The following is a 17,764-nucleotide window of genomic DNA, read 5'->3' on the forward strand; positions in this document are numbered from 1 at the left end:
GGAAAAATTTCTTTACTGAAAGAGTAGTTAAACATTGGAACAGGCTGCCCAGGGAAGTGGTTGAGTCACCATCCCTGGAAGTATTTAAAAGACGGGTAAATGAGGCGCTTAGGGACACAGTTTAGTGGGCATGGTGGTGTTGGGTCAACAGTTGGACTTGATGATCTTAGAGGTCTTTTCCAACCTTAATGATTCTATGATTCTCTTAGGACAGCCTCTTCTCTTTCTCTTCTCCTTCCCATAAAATGTAATCATAACCCTGTGCAACAGCAGCAAGCAGAGAGCTGTACCCTTATTTTGTAGCCACAGGACTGCATAAGACGGTTTCATATTAACCTTTTGCTTAATTTTTCTGCCTCCAGTCCTCACTTCCTGCCGCCACATTTGCTTCTTGTTTTAAGCGGCATATTCACTAGTGCAATGTGTGCGTGCAGATCATGCAGCTGCATAAATGCCCCCTTTCTTTGGAACATGCAGAATAACCGTTTCACTTGAAGTAATATTTTGGTTGTGATGAGAGAGGTAACTTCGAAAATATGAATTAAGTTTCAATGAGGCAATGAAATCTCCAAAAGTTCTGGCAATAGTCAAACAGAAGCTCATACCAGAACTTAATTGTAATATTCTTCTCAATGAGGTTAACTCTGAATCTGAAAATGAGGCTTCAGAATGTCAGTATTACTGTTTACCCTCACTGCTGGTAACTGCACTACACATCAACGTACTATGCCTAATCGTAAGAGTTGGACATACACCAAAAATTGACAGGCAAATTATTTCAAAATTTGGACAGGTAGCTAATGAAGAAATCAGTGCCACCCAGAACTCTCAAATCACTGACTTCTTAACAAACACAAGAAGAAGAAGGGCTAGTATACCATTTATTCATTGATCAGAATAAAGCCCTGGCTTTCCTAGCTGCTAGAACTCTCAGATAATTCACCTCCTGCATCTTCTTTGACACCTCCTATAAGGATACATGTTGTCAAAGCATAATTGTGCAGCGCACAGAAAAAAGAAAAAAGAAAAAAAAAAGAAAAAGAAAAAAAGGATCACATTTTGCAGCCCTACAAAAACATGAGCTACAAATAAAAGAGATATTTTACTGATCAGACTAAATTGAGATACCTGTGGGGAAGAGAGAACTTGGAAGGAAACATTCTGAGAGATGACTCTCATAATCCTGATCTGCAGTTAAATGATTTTGTGTGCCAAAGAGGACATGAAGCATTGGTTTTGATAGAGCTTATTGAAGGATAACACCAGCAGTATTTTAACTGCAACCAAAAAGCTGCAATCTTTCTTCTGCAGACAGAAGTCTATTCACTGGTATGTAGGCCACACCACCATACATCAGTACATTCATTGATACAGTTAATGCTATAATTCTGTTTCTTCAGGACAAAACAAAGCAAGCCAATTCCAGAATGATGGAGAATAAGTTACGGGAATCCTTATTTCTAGCAGTGACGTGTCTTATGAAAAAAGATGCCATGTCTACTTGGTCAGCCATAGAGAAGGACACTCTACAGTGCAAATTGTCACAGGTGAAGGTGCCATGTCTATCTAATAATACATGACCAAACTGTCATACTAATGAAAAGAATCTTAGCATATGATTCAATCTTCTCTTCATCAACTACATTCCATGTTTATCTGCAGCTGCCACAGTTGAGCTGGGACTGAACTATGAAATGTTCAAAAAGGGTAAAAAAGTAGTAACTTTAACAAAGCGAATAGCAGACAACACATGTAAGCATATCTAACTTTTCACCTTACCTATTTAATCTCTCTGTCTCCACTTCAAACTCTCGGATTTTACTTTCAGAGATAGCAGATCCATGTGAATAGAGAGTCTGGAAGATTTCCTGGATGTTTGAGCAGTCTTGGAGGGAATGCGCCAAATGTTCAGCCACAGTACTAGACACCTGCACAGGGCAGTTAATAGATCATTGTGATCAGATAACCACTGGATTCCTCCCACAGGCAGTCTGCACTGAGAGCTGCACTTGCTTGCATGCACTCACTTCAAGGCACTCATTATTCAGTTTCTACTATGAATTTTACATTGAATAGAACATGTACAAGTTTCCTCTTTAAGAAGCTATTTTGATTTAGAATTCTACTAACCAAAGGGTGAAGCCCACTATTTCATCATACATTTAAGAAGCCTAACATGCAAGTTATTTACTTTCTTGAAAGCTTAGCAAAAGGTCAGAGGTAAATTCTTCAGTGAAACAAATATTAACACACAGTAACAGCAGCGTTATGGTTTTACATTGGCATTACAAAGCAGAACCCAGTTCTCTGTTGATTGGAAGTTGTGAAATGCAACTGAACAGTCTTTTCTTGAAGAATAATACTTTGGAGGAATTACCTCCAAAATTATCCTCGAGGTCACTCAGAATGATTTCTAGCTACCAGTTACAAGAAAATGAGATCTTAATAATGGGTGAAATGTTCTCTGTTTAAATGTTTTTCTCAAAGTAACTTTTAAAGTTTTCAGTTAGCTCATATATTAATTTAGTAAGAAAACCATGCTGCTTTTAATGGAACACAGGTCACCTTCAGAAGTTACCACACATGCACATAATTATTAGTCCTTACCCCTATGCTGCTGATTTCTGATCCTAAGACAGGTCTATCAGATGATGAAGACTCTGATCTTGTCTTTGACAACTTCACTCTTTCAGCAATCTGTAAGTCAGAATGCTGCACAGGTTACACAGGAACCCACACTCCATAAAGATTACACAAAATGCATTTGTTCACTAGCTACACTTGCAAACCTGAAATAAACTACTGTAAAATTGACACCTGTGTTGTAACTGAGAGAATTACAATCATTAGCGCTAATTCCTTTCTGCAGCTCAAGTTCATGGGCCTGCTTAGGACCCCAGAAAACTCTCTGGGGATTCTAGGTATCTCCCAACTAATCACATGCTTGCACAGCAGCTGTGCAAAATGAAACCGGCTTCTTCCACATAATGAGAAGTGTTACTGCAACACGCAATAGCTCACCTTGGCTATGGGAATGTCATTGCTACTGCTGCTTGTGCTCAGCTCTCCCGTGCTGGGGTTAATGGGTCGATTGGCAGAAGTGAGACGACTTGGGCTGGATGGGCCTGTTGCCTGCACACTTTGCAAACGGGTTTGCAGTTCCCGAACCTATAATAAAACATAGTATTCTGTTTTTTCCACTTTTATAGTTTAAACAGTTTGGACATTTTCTCATTGTCTTGCCAAGCCCAACTGCTTCTGGCTTGAGCACAGTTGTATTTTGCCTTGTGGTGGCCGCGAAGTTTTCATGTGGGGAGCAGATGAATGGAGGTTGTTTTAAAATTCCATTGTTGCCAGTTTTTTAAACTATTTGCAATGTGGAAATATGCAAATGTAATACTGTAGAGCAATTACTCAAAGTTTCAGCTTGTTTTATATAACCCCTTCAGTGCCACTGTACTGTATGTATAGAAATTATTCTGTCTGGGTGATTATGTATAATGTATATGGATATATGTATAATCAGCCTAAGATTATGATGCCTAAACAAATCAAATTAAGATCCTGCTGTTAATGGAAAGCTCCAGTGTTGAAAAAACTCTTGACATAAATATATCACAGGATTTGTCATATTTAAAGGTCAAAGAAATTCAAACATTAATCATGCTTTCAAAACTGCAGTTAAGTAAAGCTACCATACAGTGAGTAATGTACGGACAAGAAAATACCAGCAAAGTACCCAACTAGCAGCCTGCAGAAGCTCTCTGTAAGCATACACTGCAAACACTGCACAGCCCTCATAACACATCAGATACTTGTAGAACTGACATCAAAAGATTTTCAGGACTAAAGGGTAAAAAAAAAAAAGTCTGCAGGAGCCAAACTATAGCTGAGCTAAAGATTATAGTGTTTACTTTGGAATAATTCTTAAAAGACAAAGAACAAATGGTCTGCTTAACACAACAATTATGCCACAAGGTAAAGTGACAGAGCTCATTTCTCCCACAGATCCTCAAACAAAGAGTGTGAGATGAGAGAAGCAGGAGGAAACCATCTGAAGAGGAAATTTCCCTGAATATAGAGTGTTTACTTTAATACACAAGTTTCTGTGCTGACTTTGTTGTAACAGTCCATCTGCAAAACAGAACTGGTGAAATTTTACCAAAAGTCCAGTGAAATAGAAGTGCAGTCCATTTGACGTGCCCCTGTAGCATGAAATGCAACTCTGATTCCCATTCGCTAAAACAACGTGGGATTTTATACTAAATACAATACACATTTACACAAAGGACTGATTAAGCAAGCTGAAATCCCTTAGTCAAAAAATATAAAAATTAAAGTTTCATTAAAGCTTAGGCTTTCTTCAGCTATAAGCTCACCAAGTGCACGGTCAGTGCTTTAGCAATCTCTGCTCGAAGAAGCGGCAGTCAGCATGTTCTCTGCACAACATGCACAGATCCCTTCAACCTACTGCACTAAGGAAAGAGTTCAAGCTGGAACTCTCTCCAGTCACCAGAGCAGTATCTTATGCCTCCTATGATCCCCTACAGTCTGCTTCTACTTTCCTGAAGAGTACCCCTGCCTCTCCCTCAGTCGTATGCAAACTGAAGGTCAGACTGGCTGAGGACTTACTGTCAAAATAACAGACTTTTTAGGTATGTGCAAATTACAAAAAAAGGAAAAAACCCATGTGTTTTACATACCAGAGCAGAACAATTGCATGTTACTAATAAAAAGCTGTAGGTGGCAACAATAAGAGCACATAAAGGCTAACTGCACTCATAACTTCCCTGTTCAGTCATGGCGGAGGGCTACACCTTAAACAAAATGAATCCAAACAACTCCATTGGTGTCCCTGTTAAAAAAAAAATAAAGTACACAAAACCTCAAATCAAATCCCCAATGTTTAAAGTAACTTGCTGAAAAATGGATGTGGGTGCTTGCCCCAGAATTATACAACTTAACTGTAATTACATCATGAAGTCAACCGAGCAGAGTGTATAAAGTGCACATTCATAGAATGTATCTTCTATGTATTTGCAGTTGAGGCCTCCTTTGTTCATGCAGACATATATAATTTCAACATGGGTACAGCTGCACTAATGCAAACCTTAAGGACAGAAGTGCTCTACTGATGCAAAGCAATCATTTCAGCCTGATATGCATAAAACTGAATTAAACCATGTATGCATGTTTCCGCTTGCAGATGTGGAATGCCAGTGCAGATAGGATTGGTACTGTGGCATTAACACTGAAAAAAAAGCAACCCCAAAACTTCATTAACTCAAAATCACATTTACTACTATTTCTTTTAACCTGGGCTGTTCCAAACTAAATTCCCAAAGTGCTTAAGTTACAGCATTGTTTAAAAGCAAACAAACAGGAAAACCACTAGGAATGTATTCTTCATAAAATCAAATCCCTGCCTCAATGCCTGACTTAAAAATTGCTGAAATAGTCACCTATGCCCAGAAGCTAGTCCCGGAAGATTTCAGTCCAAAAGCAAGTAACATTCTAAATTTAAGGGCAACCAGGAAACAGAGTGTTAAAGTTGCTTAAAATGCTAAGCATTCATTATTATAAAGCATCCAAAGTTTAAAAACACCTTATGTAAGGACAGTATTATATAAAACTTCAATGCAGATAGCTTTCCTTTAGTCTATGTTTTGTTACTGAGCAGCGATTATTGGCCACGATTACAAAGCCAATTATTCTTAAGGATCTGTAAAACAACATTAGCAACAGAAAGAAAATGAACACAGCTAGACTGTAGCCAGGCAAAGCTTTGCTCAGGAAAGCATTTATAAAAGAAAACGCAGAGCACAGCACAGTTATCAATCTCTGCAAGTCACTGCTTTAATACTGCATCATAGAAGCAATCACAACTTAAAAAAAACATCTGCTTGTTCATGTTTCTTGATGTATTTACTGATTCAGGCCTTCATTTGAGAAATTACACGCTGAATTAATTGCTATAAATAACTGCACTAACTTTAGCAATGCTGAGTACTGGATGGTAATTCTGAGCAGGGTAACAGGGCAAGTTTGTCTGACCTGTAAAATTACCGATCTCACAATTCACACATTCACCAAGCCAGAATCTCATGACTGGGTTGCCCACCCACCAGACTGCCCAGAGACAGCTTAAGTAACTATTTCTGGTCACTAAAACCTCCACCGTAAATAGAGCAGTATGCACCATCTCCTCAGAAAGTACTTTTCCACACTAGTAGTAATTCTACAGGAAAAATAAAGGAAGACCAAAGAACAGGAATCAAGAAAAAAAGAGTTCAGAAAAGCCAGTTTCTTCTCTGGATTGGTGAATGCATGAGTTATGAAAAGACTAGTTTAAAAAGTATGATTAAAGATTGTCTGACAACCCCTGCTCAATACTTCTACCAGTCTTAAGTGTCCTTACCAATGTAATACAAATTATTCTGAAGGTTACGTTTATTAGTATCATGAAGGCAATTGCAGTACTGCACATGAGACAGAATAAAAACTTGGAAATGGGAGAGAGAGGAAGGGCAGATCTTACAGGAAATGGATGACAAAATTGGCAAAATCTGATGGGTGAAGACAAGTGAAGAAACAAAACCAAAGAAGTTCCACTGAAAGACAGGAAAGTGTAGATTTGTGAGTTGGGGAGGAATAACAAGGAAGGATTTAAAAAAAGATTTCTTCAGTCCTTGCATCATACTAGTTTAAAGACAGAAACATCCAGAAGAATATAAAAATTGCCATAAAGTCCTAAAACTCTAAATTGAGATGGAAAGTGACCGACAGACAGACCTAATTATATGATCTGGGGAAAAAAAAAAAAAAAAAGAGGTGGAAAGAACAGAGGAAAACAGGAGAAATCCAGGGAAACATCTGTGAAATCCACAATTAAAAAAAAAAAAGAAAGAGCAATGATCTTCTAAACAGCTGGAGGAAGTCCAAAGAATTACAGAAGTAAAGAAGTGCTGGAACCTTGGAAAGAGCAGGAGCAGGGGCATTCAGTGAGACACAGGCAACAGAGACATTAGACTTCAGAGCAATGGATAGCCTAGATACCAAGATAAGTCAGGTACAAACGGATGTTCTCAAGTTATTAATATAAACCTAAATAACTGGAAATTTTATTTATTAGAATTTGATGTTTAGCAATATGAGCCAATTGTTTAGCTGCATTTCTAATTTATTCCTTTGAATGCCGAAAAATAAAGCATAATTTCTCGTGGGTACCTTAAGAGCTAAATAAAAAGACAGCAATGGTAGAAAAGGGGCTGACACATTACAGTGATGTTGGGTATATGAAAGACTTTGTAAGTGATTAACAGGCATCACGGACACGTTTGCAGAAATGCATAGTGGGTTATAGAAAATACTTTGGTGGAATATGCTCATTATCTATAATCATGAATCTAAGAAACATGTTTTTACTTTGTATTTTACACACGCATACTCACGTATGTATACATACATGATTTGTTAACATATCCTAAATAAAAAAAGCCACAGCTACAAACTGCCTTTGTCACTGATTTCCACATTCAAAGGACACCTGGTGCTTTTGTTCCTAAACCAGTTTCAAACAAGGGGCATGCCTGTGATTCTTTTCTTTCTACCCTACTTGTGACCTGTTTCATCACGCAGTATCTTTGAACCCTTCAAGTAGTAACATTTTTTTCCCCAGCATTTTAATACCGTTTCAATTGTTTTCCCCTGTTACACAGAGAAGGAAGATGAAGTACAACAAACCACAGGAAGTGAATATACCTCTCCCACTTTCTAATTTATTCACGCATACTGCAAGTCTGTGGAGGGGAAGATGGAAAATTAAATACCAGTGTGACAATTCAAGCTGCTCTGAGTGGTGAGGGCCCTTCCCAGCCTAAAGTACCCCTAAACTTTCAATCAGGGCCATCCCCTCAATGAATTCTCTGGAGCTGAATGAGCTTAGACCTGCACTCATTGGTGCAAAGGAAACATTTACAGAATCTCTCTCCTCTGCAAAGATGTCTACTTTCAAGAAATAGGTAATAACTTAACTGTCACTAGGAGCACTACTCCTCTGGCAGATCTGAAAATCAATCTGCAGTTTGAGTAATTATTTTGAGGAATGGAGAAAGGGAACAACACACAGACAACAAGCTACGGGAGAACAGGTATGCTACTAGGGTTTATACATATGGCTTTTTTAAGCAGCAGGAGAGGCTACAGTGCACTGGTTGATAAAAATATGTTACCAAGCAAGCGCTCCTCTGCTTTTGACACCTTTCAGACAAAGGCCCTCATGCAGTCCTCCATGCAGAAAGATCTGGGTGTTGCACCTCTATAAAGGATGCAAAGCAATGGAAACCAAGGATGTGGCAGGACGTGACATGGGAGGTGAAGGGTGGATTTCCTAAAACCTCTGAGCACAACTGAAGTGTTCTGATCCAGGCTAGCACACAGTGAAAACAAACAAGCGAGGGCAGTAAGCCTATCTCAGGCTTTTTCTCATTTAATTTCAGATTAATCACTGAGCATTTGCATACAAGCTTGGAAACAGAAGCAAAGCTCTAGTTTGTTAACAGCTAAGCGGAAATACTGCTGCATAAGCAAATACCATGCAACTGAAGGAGGCAGAGAATGGAAATAGCCTTTGGCTGCTACCTCAGGTTTCTGGTGCGCACCAAGAGACAAGGAGATAGAACTGTTCAAGGATCACTTTAAGCTGTGCAAGCTGATAATAATCTCTAAAGGCCCATAACATATCAGTGTTCTCTAGCAATCTGGAACAATACCTTCTGATCCCAACATGAATGATGCCAAAACAAGGACAGTCAAGCAGCTCGTGCCAGCTTTGTGTCATCTGAGAACAGCGTGGGCTCAAGAATGCCTGCGAGGCCAAGGTCTGACTCCTGCTGTGGTTTGGGTAGGTTTCAACTCCTTGCAAGAACAAGGTATTTTGGGAGAGCCTTCATGCTAAAATGAAGTTTCTCGGAGTGGGGGCAATCTGGGAAGCTGGAGGGATCACGCATTAAAATGGTACTCTTCAACTCCTCTGCAGATTATGTTTTCATGAAGGTCTTAAGTCAAAGATATTTAAAATATTAAGTCTGTTTTTATTCTGGTCAGTTTGGTGAATTCAGCTGAGTTTGAAGCAGATACAGAATAATCCTCACAACTTCTGATTAACTGAACAAGTTGAGATACGGCTTATGCAGAGAACAGACTTAACAGACTTCCAGAGCTGGAACCACCTTTTCACTTCACACTTAGTCCTTCAGAACAGCCTCAGGGAAGCCTGAACACTGCCCACGCCCACTGCTTCTTATGCCAACGGGCTGCTTGGGACTGTGCTGAGGCACTGCTCATCTGGCAACTTTCACGGGCACTAATTAAAAAAACACAACTTTTACGCTGCAGTCATGATAGAGTTCACATGCTGTATCAGCGCTGCTCATCTGACTCCCCAGTGGATACAAGAGATGTTGTGTAAGAACACAAATATTACTTTTTCTACTACTATGTAAGCCTGTTACTACATATAGCAGTTGTACATAGTACTGACCTAATTACAACCTTATTCTCACGTAATAATAATATTAATCGCATGAACTGGTACAGAAGTTCCCCAGCATCTTATCTGTATTACTGGATTCAGGATTATGGTCAGCTATGTGTAAGCGGTTTCTAGGGCGTTGACTGGCCCAGACTTAATTAGATTTTATTTTTAATATGGCAATATCATAGAGAGGTAAAATAAACCTCTGCGTTATGAAATTAGCTGCTACACTGCAGGCACCCTACAGAAATAAGCGATTACCTCATTTACTAATGACCCGTGAGAAACAAACTCCATATGTATGTTGTTTCTTAGCTACTGTTCTAGAAAGCAGCTCAATCTATTAACTGAGCACAGTAAATACCTAATTAAATTAAATCTCCAACAAGCCTGAGAAAAATGTATTGAAAGCACTCTGCTTGATTACAGACATTGGTCTAAAGTAACAGACCTATTGATCTGGTCAACTTCAAGCTTATTCGCTTCACCCAATTTAATTTGAGAAGAACAATAACTAAATTTTAGTTGGAGCTCCTTTCCCACTCTCCAGGGAAATAATCTGAAGTGACTCTGAGTTCAGGTGGCATACAGAAAATATTTAATAGGGCAAAGAAAACATTTATTTTGTTGCAACTATGGACACAAAGTTACATTAAAAATGCAAATACGGTTTCCAGTGCAACAATTACATAGTGTTGCTGACAGGGCCACATGCCATGAACAAACTTCTCTGGTGGGGGCAATAAACCAGTTGTTCTGCAAGTTCAGGATGATATTAAAAACCATATTTCAATAAATTCCTCTATAGGTGCAAACCAAATGAAAACAATGGGGGAAAAAAAACCCTGCCAGCTTGTGCCTGAATATAAAGGCTGCTTGATTTTGTTACGCCAATCCAAAATTAACCCTTTGTCTACTGGGCAAGACACCTATCCAATCTGTCCGAGAAGAACCTCCTTAATTAAAGAAGAATGAACATTTAAACTGGCTTGCTGTATACGAAAGACAGCTCACAGTCTCTACAGAGCAATTCAAGACTTAGCCTCTCCAGGGTCAGTGGTCTGAACACAGTTCAGGTCAGCACCGTCCCACTGCTGCTATCATCCGACAATTGCTCTAGCCACTTACACGAGGCAAGCTGATGACCTCAATTCTGTTTCCACCAGAGATGCTTCCGTAACAGAGAGACATCAGTAACACATGCATCCCTGCTAACAGTTCCAATAGACAGGCCCGCAACTGCTGGATCGGCATGATTAACACACTATCCTTTCAGTCCCAGGCCCTGCCTATGCTAAGGAAACTGTGAAACACTCAGTAACATAGCCAATACCTGCGTGGCTCCACAAATGCTTGGTTCAACGCGGATTCCCATACAGACTGACAAAGTCAAGCAGTGTCTGTATACACAGAACTGAACAGCATTTTCCTCATCATCTAACCCAACCCTCTGCTACTGCTGGCACCAGATAAAACATAACAGTTTTGTGCAGAGATACTAAGGCTAGCTCTAGAATTAATGCAGCTGTATGAACTGGGCCAATTAAAAGTACGCTTTTTTGCTTTCCTTTGGATACAATCCTAATGTAACAATCCTAGTTTTAATAGGTATCCCTGCATAGTCATACATTTCATTATACAAACATAACTTTAATATTTTAAAGCTCCATTTTCAAAGTAATTAGTCAGTAACCTTACTCCTTACTGTTTCTTCAGAACCACAATCCTCTTGTCTGTTAGAACTCTCATAGTCCAACTTCTGGCCTTATATAGCTACAAGTGGTTTATATTAATCTGTTCTTGCTCCAGTTTTGTCCCTAAGTTTGAACAGACATTAGCTCCCATTCTTTCTTGCTTTCTCCAGCACTTGGAAAGAGAAATCAAATTAAGGTTTTGCTTTGCCAAGTTGAACAAGACAATCTCTTTAAGCCACTTCTTCAAGCAAGCTGCCCATTTCTTTGACCATCTTCTACATCTTTTTTTGCCAATTTAAACTGAACATTTTCAAGTGTAAGAGATAAGAACTACATATAACATTCCAGATCACATCTCACCGCTCTTTATACAGGCCTTCCAATCTCTTACGGCAAGTAACTTATCTGGTACATCACAGGACTGAATTTGCCACCATGCATCAACTGCTCACCCATGCTGATCCCTGAGGGTACAAACACCAATTCTTTCCCCTTTTTTGTTTTTTAACTGAGGAGTTCCTGGCTGTCAGCATAAATTCTTGTTACCAATACTTTAAGCACCTTAACTTGCATTCCATACTTCTCAAAATTTAAACCTTTTTCTATTAAATCTACCCTCAATGCCATCTATTTTTTTCTTGTTTGATATCCCAATATCGATCTGTATAATCTGCAGTGTCAATATCTGCATTTGCGTAAGCGAATTTCACAAGCACATGCTTCTACTTTCTGCCTGCTTGTCCCCCCGGCTCCCTCCAATCCTGCAATAATTCACCAGGTGCATAAATGCTACTTCTGTAGCTCAAGGGGTAGTACTGCCTCTGTTCAAAAAGAAGTGTCACTGTAAAACCAGTCCAAAAACTTGAGGACTGAAAACAACTTATACTTACGGTATACGACAAAACTAAATTTTACAACGGAAAAGTTGAAGTGGTCTGTTTTAGAAACACAGTATTTGCATAAAAGGTCGATCTGCTGCCAGTAGCTAAAGAGCAACACTTCCAATAATTTTACTAAGATACAGTGGTCTAAATTCAATTCACTCAAATTGAACACAAACTTGAAACTGCCTGTTTTAAAAAAAAATTATTTCATATCTAACCAAAACCATGCAGATTTAACAGGGACAAAGCTAACAAATTTTAAAAGTTACAGAGATTGAGGTCACGTTCTTGTGGATCTTTCATCTTTTTTGTGAACAAATTTCCAGTTTTTTTTACTTTGGACTCCACACAAAGCACAAGGCCTTTATCTGACCTTGCAGCATCATAAAATGTAGACAGGGAAGCAGGACATGGCTGGGACTACTCATTGTTCAGTTCTGAGAATTATTACCCACTGACAGGAGTCCTGTTCTTTTTCTTTCTCCTAATCACAAATTGAATTCCCATCAAAAACAAAGAAATATTTGTTGTTTACAGGGGAAAAAAAAAGCCTCACAGGAAAATTCACTAAATGAACATCTGCTTTCTCTATAGACAAGTCACATATGCTTCCTTGGAGATGAATATCAGGTTTTCTGTTAACACGTGATTTCTGACATCAGGTTGCTGTACACCTTGGCTGTTCATCACACTCTTTTTCACTTATGTTCAGTTTTGTCCTAGTTCTGTAATTTGTATAGCTCAACTTTAAAAACAAAAAGCCCTACAAGCAGTACAGGAAGCGAGATTAAAGAGAAGCTTGTTCTGGTGACAAAATTATACAGGCTAGGAGGAACAAGAAGCCATCATCTATGCAGCAGCCTTACCCTTCTACGCAGTCTGTCCCTTTCTTCACGAATAGCATTCATGGTGGCCTTGGTCCTGTTCAGCTCCTCCTCTTTGCTACACAGCATGGCTGTGAGGCTCTCATTCTCTTCCCGCAAGCCAGCTAGCTCCTTTTCCCATCGAGATCTCTCTTCAGATAGATTTGGATAAAGGTCACGTCCCAGTACACCCTCAATCTCTTCTACAGTCTGCAGAAATACAGTCATCAAAAACCAGAAAGCAGCAGAGAAAAATGATTGAACAAGACTAATGGTAACAGGACAGAACTGTGTAACAGGCAACTATATATACTTATACGTACACTCCCAGCCCCACAACACCATTAGTTTGCTTCTTTTGTTTGATAAGTAATATCAAACAAAATTATTGTTTATTTTGTTTGACAGTTTGACCATTTTATTAAAATATTTCATACTGATCAACACCAAAGCAAATTGATGATTCATATGCAAATAAAACATGTCCCCCGTGAGTGACAGCAATCCCACTAGTTTTGCCTCAGAATACTTTAAAACAAATTAATGACTCCTTGTCACGGGTGAGCACTGTGCTTGTTGCTTCCCTGCCTGAGTAACAGGCAGAAAGTAGCAGCCTATGAATGTGCATGGCATGGGGCCTTTCTTAGTTCTAGACTGACTCCACAAAAGGGCAAGGAAAAGAGTGGGACAGTAAAAAAAGAGGACTTTTCTTTCCCATGTCCTTGAGCATGTTCTTTCCTAGGGGTGACAGAGAGATAAATGAAAGAAAGCTGGCCTTGGCTAGGCTTACATTATACCAGAAGACGTTACAGCCTTTCTAGCACCTAAAAAAGGCTGGGTTTCTCTGGGACATATAATGCCATTCAGCATTTCCCGCCCATCCCCTTGCTCAGAACGGTGCCTCGTAGGCACCGTTCAGCACGGAGGATATTCAGCAGCTTCCACTGGGTGAAACTAAACTACACGCACACGCCACCAGAAAGGGAATACTGCTATGCCTAAACTTACCGTCAGACTGGTCATTCAACGTGTTGAAACACAGCATAACACTCAACGTGTCAGGTAACTATGTGCAGTTCTGATTCTACTATACAGCGTATGCTGTGCCTGTGTTAAATTTTTTCCCTTATGGAAGACCTTTGCAACAAGCAAAACCCCTCCAATTGTTGCTTATAAGCTTTTGAATCTCCCTGAAAGCAGTCTGCATTAAAATGGTAGGAAGAAACATGGAAAATAAATGAATATACAATGTAACTAGCAACCTAGAAGATTTCATTTCATTGGATAATCCAAGAACAAATTACAGCTAAAGCCTATACTTTTAAGTTCAATATGGAAGATAAGTAACTCATGTACCAAGGTTAAAAATAGTCTACTTAGTTGTTTTATTCAAAAGGACTTAATTTTTATATATAACAAAGATTACTAACAGAAGTTTATGTCCTTAATTTGGGAGGGACTGGAAGAACCAACTGGAGTACAGCTGAAAATGACAAACCAAGTTGAAAATATGACTCTGTTCTGCAAGAAATCTTCCCAGTGTTTTCAGCACTGTCTGACACTGTGAGGTATCAGTGAAATTTTATTATTTATCCATTCTAATGAGAAGTTGGTTATTTATTGTTATCAATACATTAATCTTAAAGAATAAATCTTGGCTGCAGCAAGACTCCTTAGTGAGGAGGAAAAGACACTCATACAAGAGGAAAAAACCTATTTTTGACAACTAGTTCAAGACGCCTTTATGAAAGAAGCAGGGACAAGACTTCTGCAATCAGGTTCAGTGTATCCTTTTAAATCATGTTTCATGTCTCTCTTCCATAAAACTGCAATACATTTAGAGTCACAAATATAAAACTCCATTGACAGAGTATCTACGCTACAATTCTGCTTCCATATTTGGTAGTAAGCTTAAATTACTCTTCTAAAAGAGCAATGCCTTGCAACATCTCTGTAAGTTGAAAGAAGCCGCAGCTCTCCCTTACTTTAGTTTCACTTGGACCTATAGGTCTCAAACTATGACAAGGTAAGTTATTTCAACACAACATGAGGATGAGTTCAAGTTCTGAATAAGCATAGGGCGGTTAATCTTACAACGTGAAGAAAAGCTCTGTACTGGCAGGAGCATTCTCTCTTGATGATGCCAGCTTTATTTTAAACAGTGCCTCTTCGTTGCTGTCTTCTCCTCTCCCTTCTTCCCCCAAAACTCCTCTCCTCTTTCATGCACTTCCCCTGCTGTTTCCTCACCCCTCTTATGCCAAGTTCTGCTGCTGCCTCCTTCCTCCTTATTCCCCAAGCTCCTAGTGTTGCTATTTTTCCAACCCCTCCCTTTCCCAAGTCTCTTCTCCTCCTCAGAGCACTACTGAGGGTGATAAGCCTGGAGCAACACTGAAAGAGGAAGGACTGTCATGAGGAAGCAGCAGCAGTGCCTCAACATCACAGAGGTATCTTCAGACAGAGAGGCCGCTGCTGTTTCTCCAGACTCCACTGCTACCATCTGCCCACACAAGTACAAAGTTCAGGCACTGACAGCATCAGCATGGGTCTGACAGTCAGACTGAGGGCTGCCCTATAGCCCTTCACAAAGCTGAGGGATCTTTCTGCTTGCTTCTGTGCTCCTTCATTTTGATGTGATCAATATCCTTTTGCTGACTAAACTATTACCACAATTCTCCAGTCTGATGACCAACATGCTACCATCCTCCATGGTAAATAAAACATAAATATTGTACATGGATATATCTACGTAAACTACCGGGTTGTTTATTTTTCTTCAAAGCAGTATTACAGAGCAGTTTTATCCAGCATGCTGCTGCACAGCAGATAAATTCAGGTATAATTTCACAGATTATAGGATTGAATTACAATGTAATGTTCTGAGCACAGGGCAGGATGTCATAACATGGCAATTCCAGTCTAGTCTCTGACACTGCCATCAGTACTCTCTGCCTCAGTTTCCTTACAAGAGGTGTTGTGTTACAGACGTGATATCAGATGAAATCAGCAAGTATCAGGTTTAAAAGAAGCAAAAAGCAGCATTTTTTCACAAGGCATAACTCAATGGTAGGATTTATTCATACCAGAATTTGTGGAGGCCAAAAATTCAGACAGGTTGAAAAACACATTAGATACAAACATGGAAGAAAATTCCACCCATGACTATTAAACACAAAGACATCATCTCTGGCTCAAGAAGTTCCAGAACCCACCTTGCCAGAAGCAGCTTTGAAGGAAGGAGAATAAGGACATACTACACATGTCCTTTTTGATGCAGTCTTTCCATTGGCATCTGCCACTAGAGAGACGGACTTTTGGTCTGACCCACTGCAGCTGTTCTCATGTTCTAAATGGTTCATGTTTGGAAATATTTACATCTTTTTTTAATTGGTAGAGTTTTAGTGGTAGGTATCTGTTACTGATAGTTATTTACTCTTCAAAATACATGAAGCATTAACCAGCCTACTCTGTGGAAATCTTCTTAAACAAAGGATAGTTTTCTAACTGTTCACTTTATCAGACAATCTGATAAATCTCATTTCAAGGTCTTTTCATTCTTTGTGGGACAAAAACAATTGAGCTGAAACACATGATTTATATAACAGAAGCAAAAAAAAAAAAAAATTTACCAGCAACAGCATTGAAAGAAACCCAGTGAAATTTAACCATCAAACCAGAAGGATTCAGAACATTAAATGCATTAGTCCCCTAGAGAAGAAAAAAGCCAACAGTCGAAGCAAAAGACAGTCAGAATATTTGAGGTTTTCATTCATGATTCCACCTATTTTAAAAATCTCTCAGTTCTCTCTCTGAGGAAGCAGGAAAGAAGAAATGACCTGCAGCCATGGGAGGAATCGTGGAGAGGGGCTCTACGTGTAGGTTTTGCTATATTAAACACATTGGTGACACACCAGCACATAATCGGAGCATGTCGGAGAGATTTGTATCTTCCTGAAAGGGTAATAACCTTTGCATGCTATCACTTGTCAAACAAAAACAATCCCAGGCTCTACAGAACAGGCAGTGGGGAAAAGTTTTCCCCAAAAATGGCTACGCATGTAGACATCACATGAAAATAAAAGGCCTGCTTTTTGGACCAGGAAGGAGCTGCTGACAGTTACTTACCACTGTAAAAGTTTGATTGCAGTTACCTTCAATCAACAGTAAACAATGGGGTTAAAATAAAAAGCATGAGAATTAAGCTTATGGCAGCTATTTTGACATTTTGTTGAATCCACCTCCTGCAGCAGTTTTCATCTCATCTTTCTTCAGAGACCTCTGTGGACCTCACACAGACCAATCTCTACCTGTTTTCCAGGATCCACAATCTCTCTCTCAGTGAAGACTGACTCTGAGAACACTTAACCCTAAAACTCCAGATAATACTGGGTGACATTCAAAGTATTGATCCTAATCCTCTGAGACACTCAGATAAACTGCTTTAAGACCGTTCCCAAGAGACCCAGAAGTCAGTCTCTCTCTCTCTCTCTCTCTCAAATATACCCACATTCTTCAAACTACTGCTCAACATTAATTGCTTTATAGGCCATTATATTCCTCAGGCACCACCAGGGACACAGGGGACCTTTCCCAGTAGCATGCTAAAGGGCTGTCTAAGCCTTTAGGGGAGGTAACAAGACCTCCCCACTTCAAGAGCAGACTGTCAATTTATTTGTTCTGACATAAATGAGTCACTGACACCTCTCCATCTGACACAAACAACTTAGAATCATAGAATCATTTAGGTTGGAAAAGACTTAAGATCATCGACTCCAACCGTAAACCTAACAT

General features: G+C 39.4%; 1 protein-coding gene across 1 annotated transcript in view; it reads right to left on the bottom strand.

Moving 5' to 3' along the window:
• Positions 1 to 17,764, bottom strand: part of MCC (mutated in colorectal cancers) — a 155,124-nt gene that overhangs the window by 33,624 nt on the left and 103,736 nt on the right. Inside the window, exons 6-9 of the mRNA XM_009321091.1 lie at positions 12,980 to 13,186; positions 3,022 to 3,168; positions 2,608 to 2,697; positions 1,780 to 1,928 (exon numbers count right to left, since the gene is read on the bottom strand). Coding sequence (XP_009319366.1) covers positions 1,780 to 1,928; positions 2,608 to 2,697; positions 3,022 to 3,168; positions 12,980 to 13,186 — 593 coding nt within the window. The remainder of the gene's footprint in view (positions 1 to 1,779; positions 1,929 to 2,607; positions 2,698 to 3,021; positions 3,169 to 12,979; positions 13,187 to 17,764) is intronic.

The sequence above is a fragment of the Pygoscelis adeliae genome, unplaced genomic scaffold (genome assembly GCF_000699105.1).
Source record: "Pygoscelis adeliae isolate BGI_AS28 unplaced genomic scaffold, ASM69910v1 Scaffold83, whole genome shotgun sequence".
Taxonomy (NCBI): Eukaryota; Metazoa; Chordata; class Aves; order Sphenisciformes; family Spheniscidae; genus Pygoscelis; species Pygoscelis adeliae.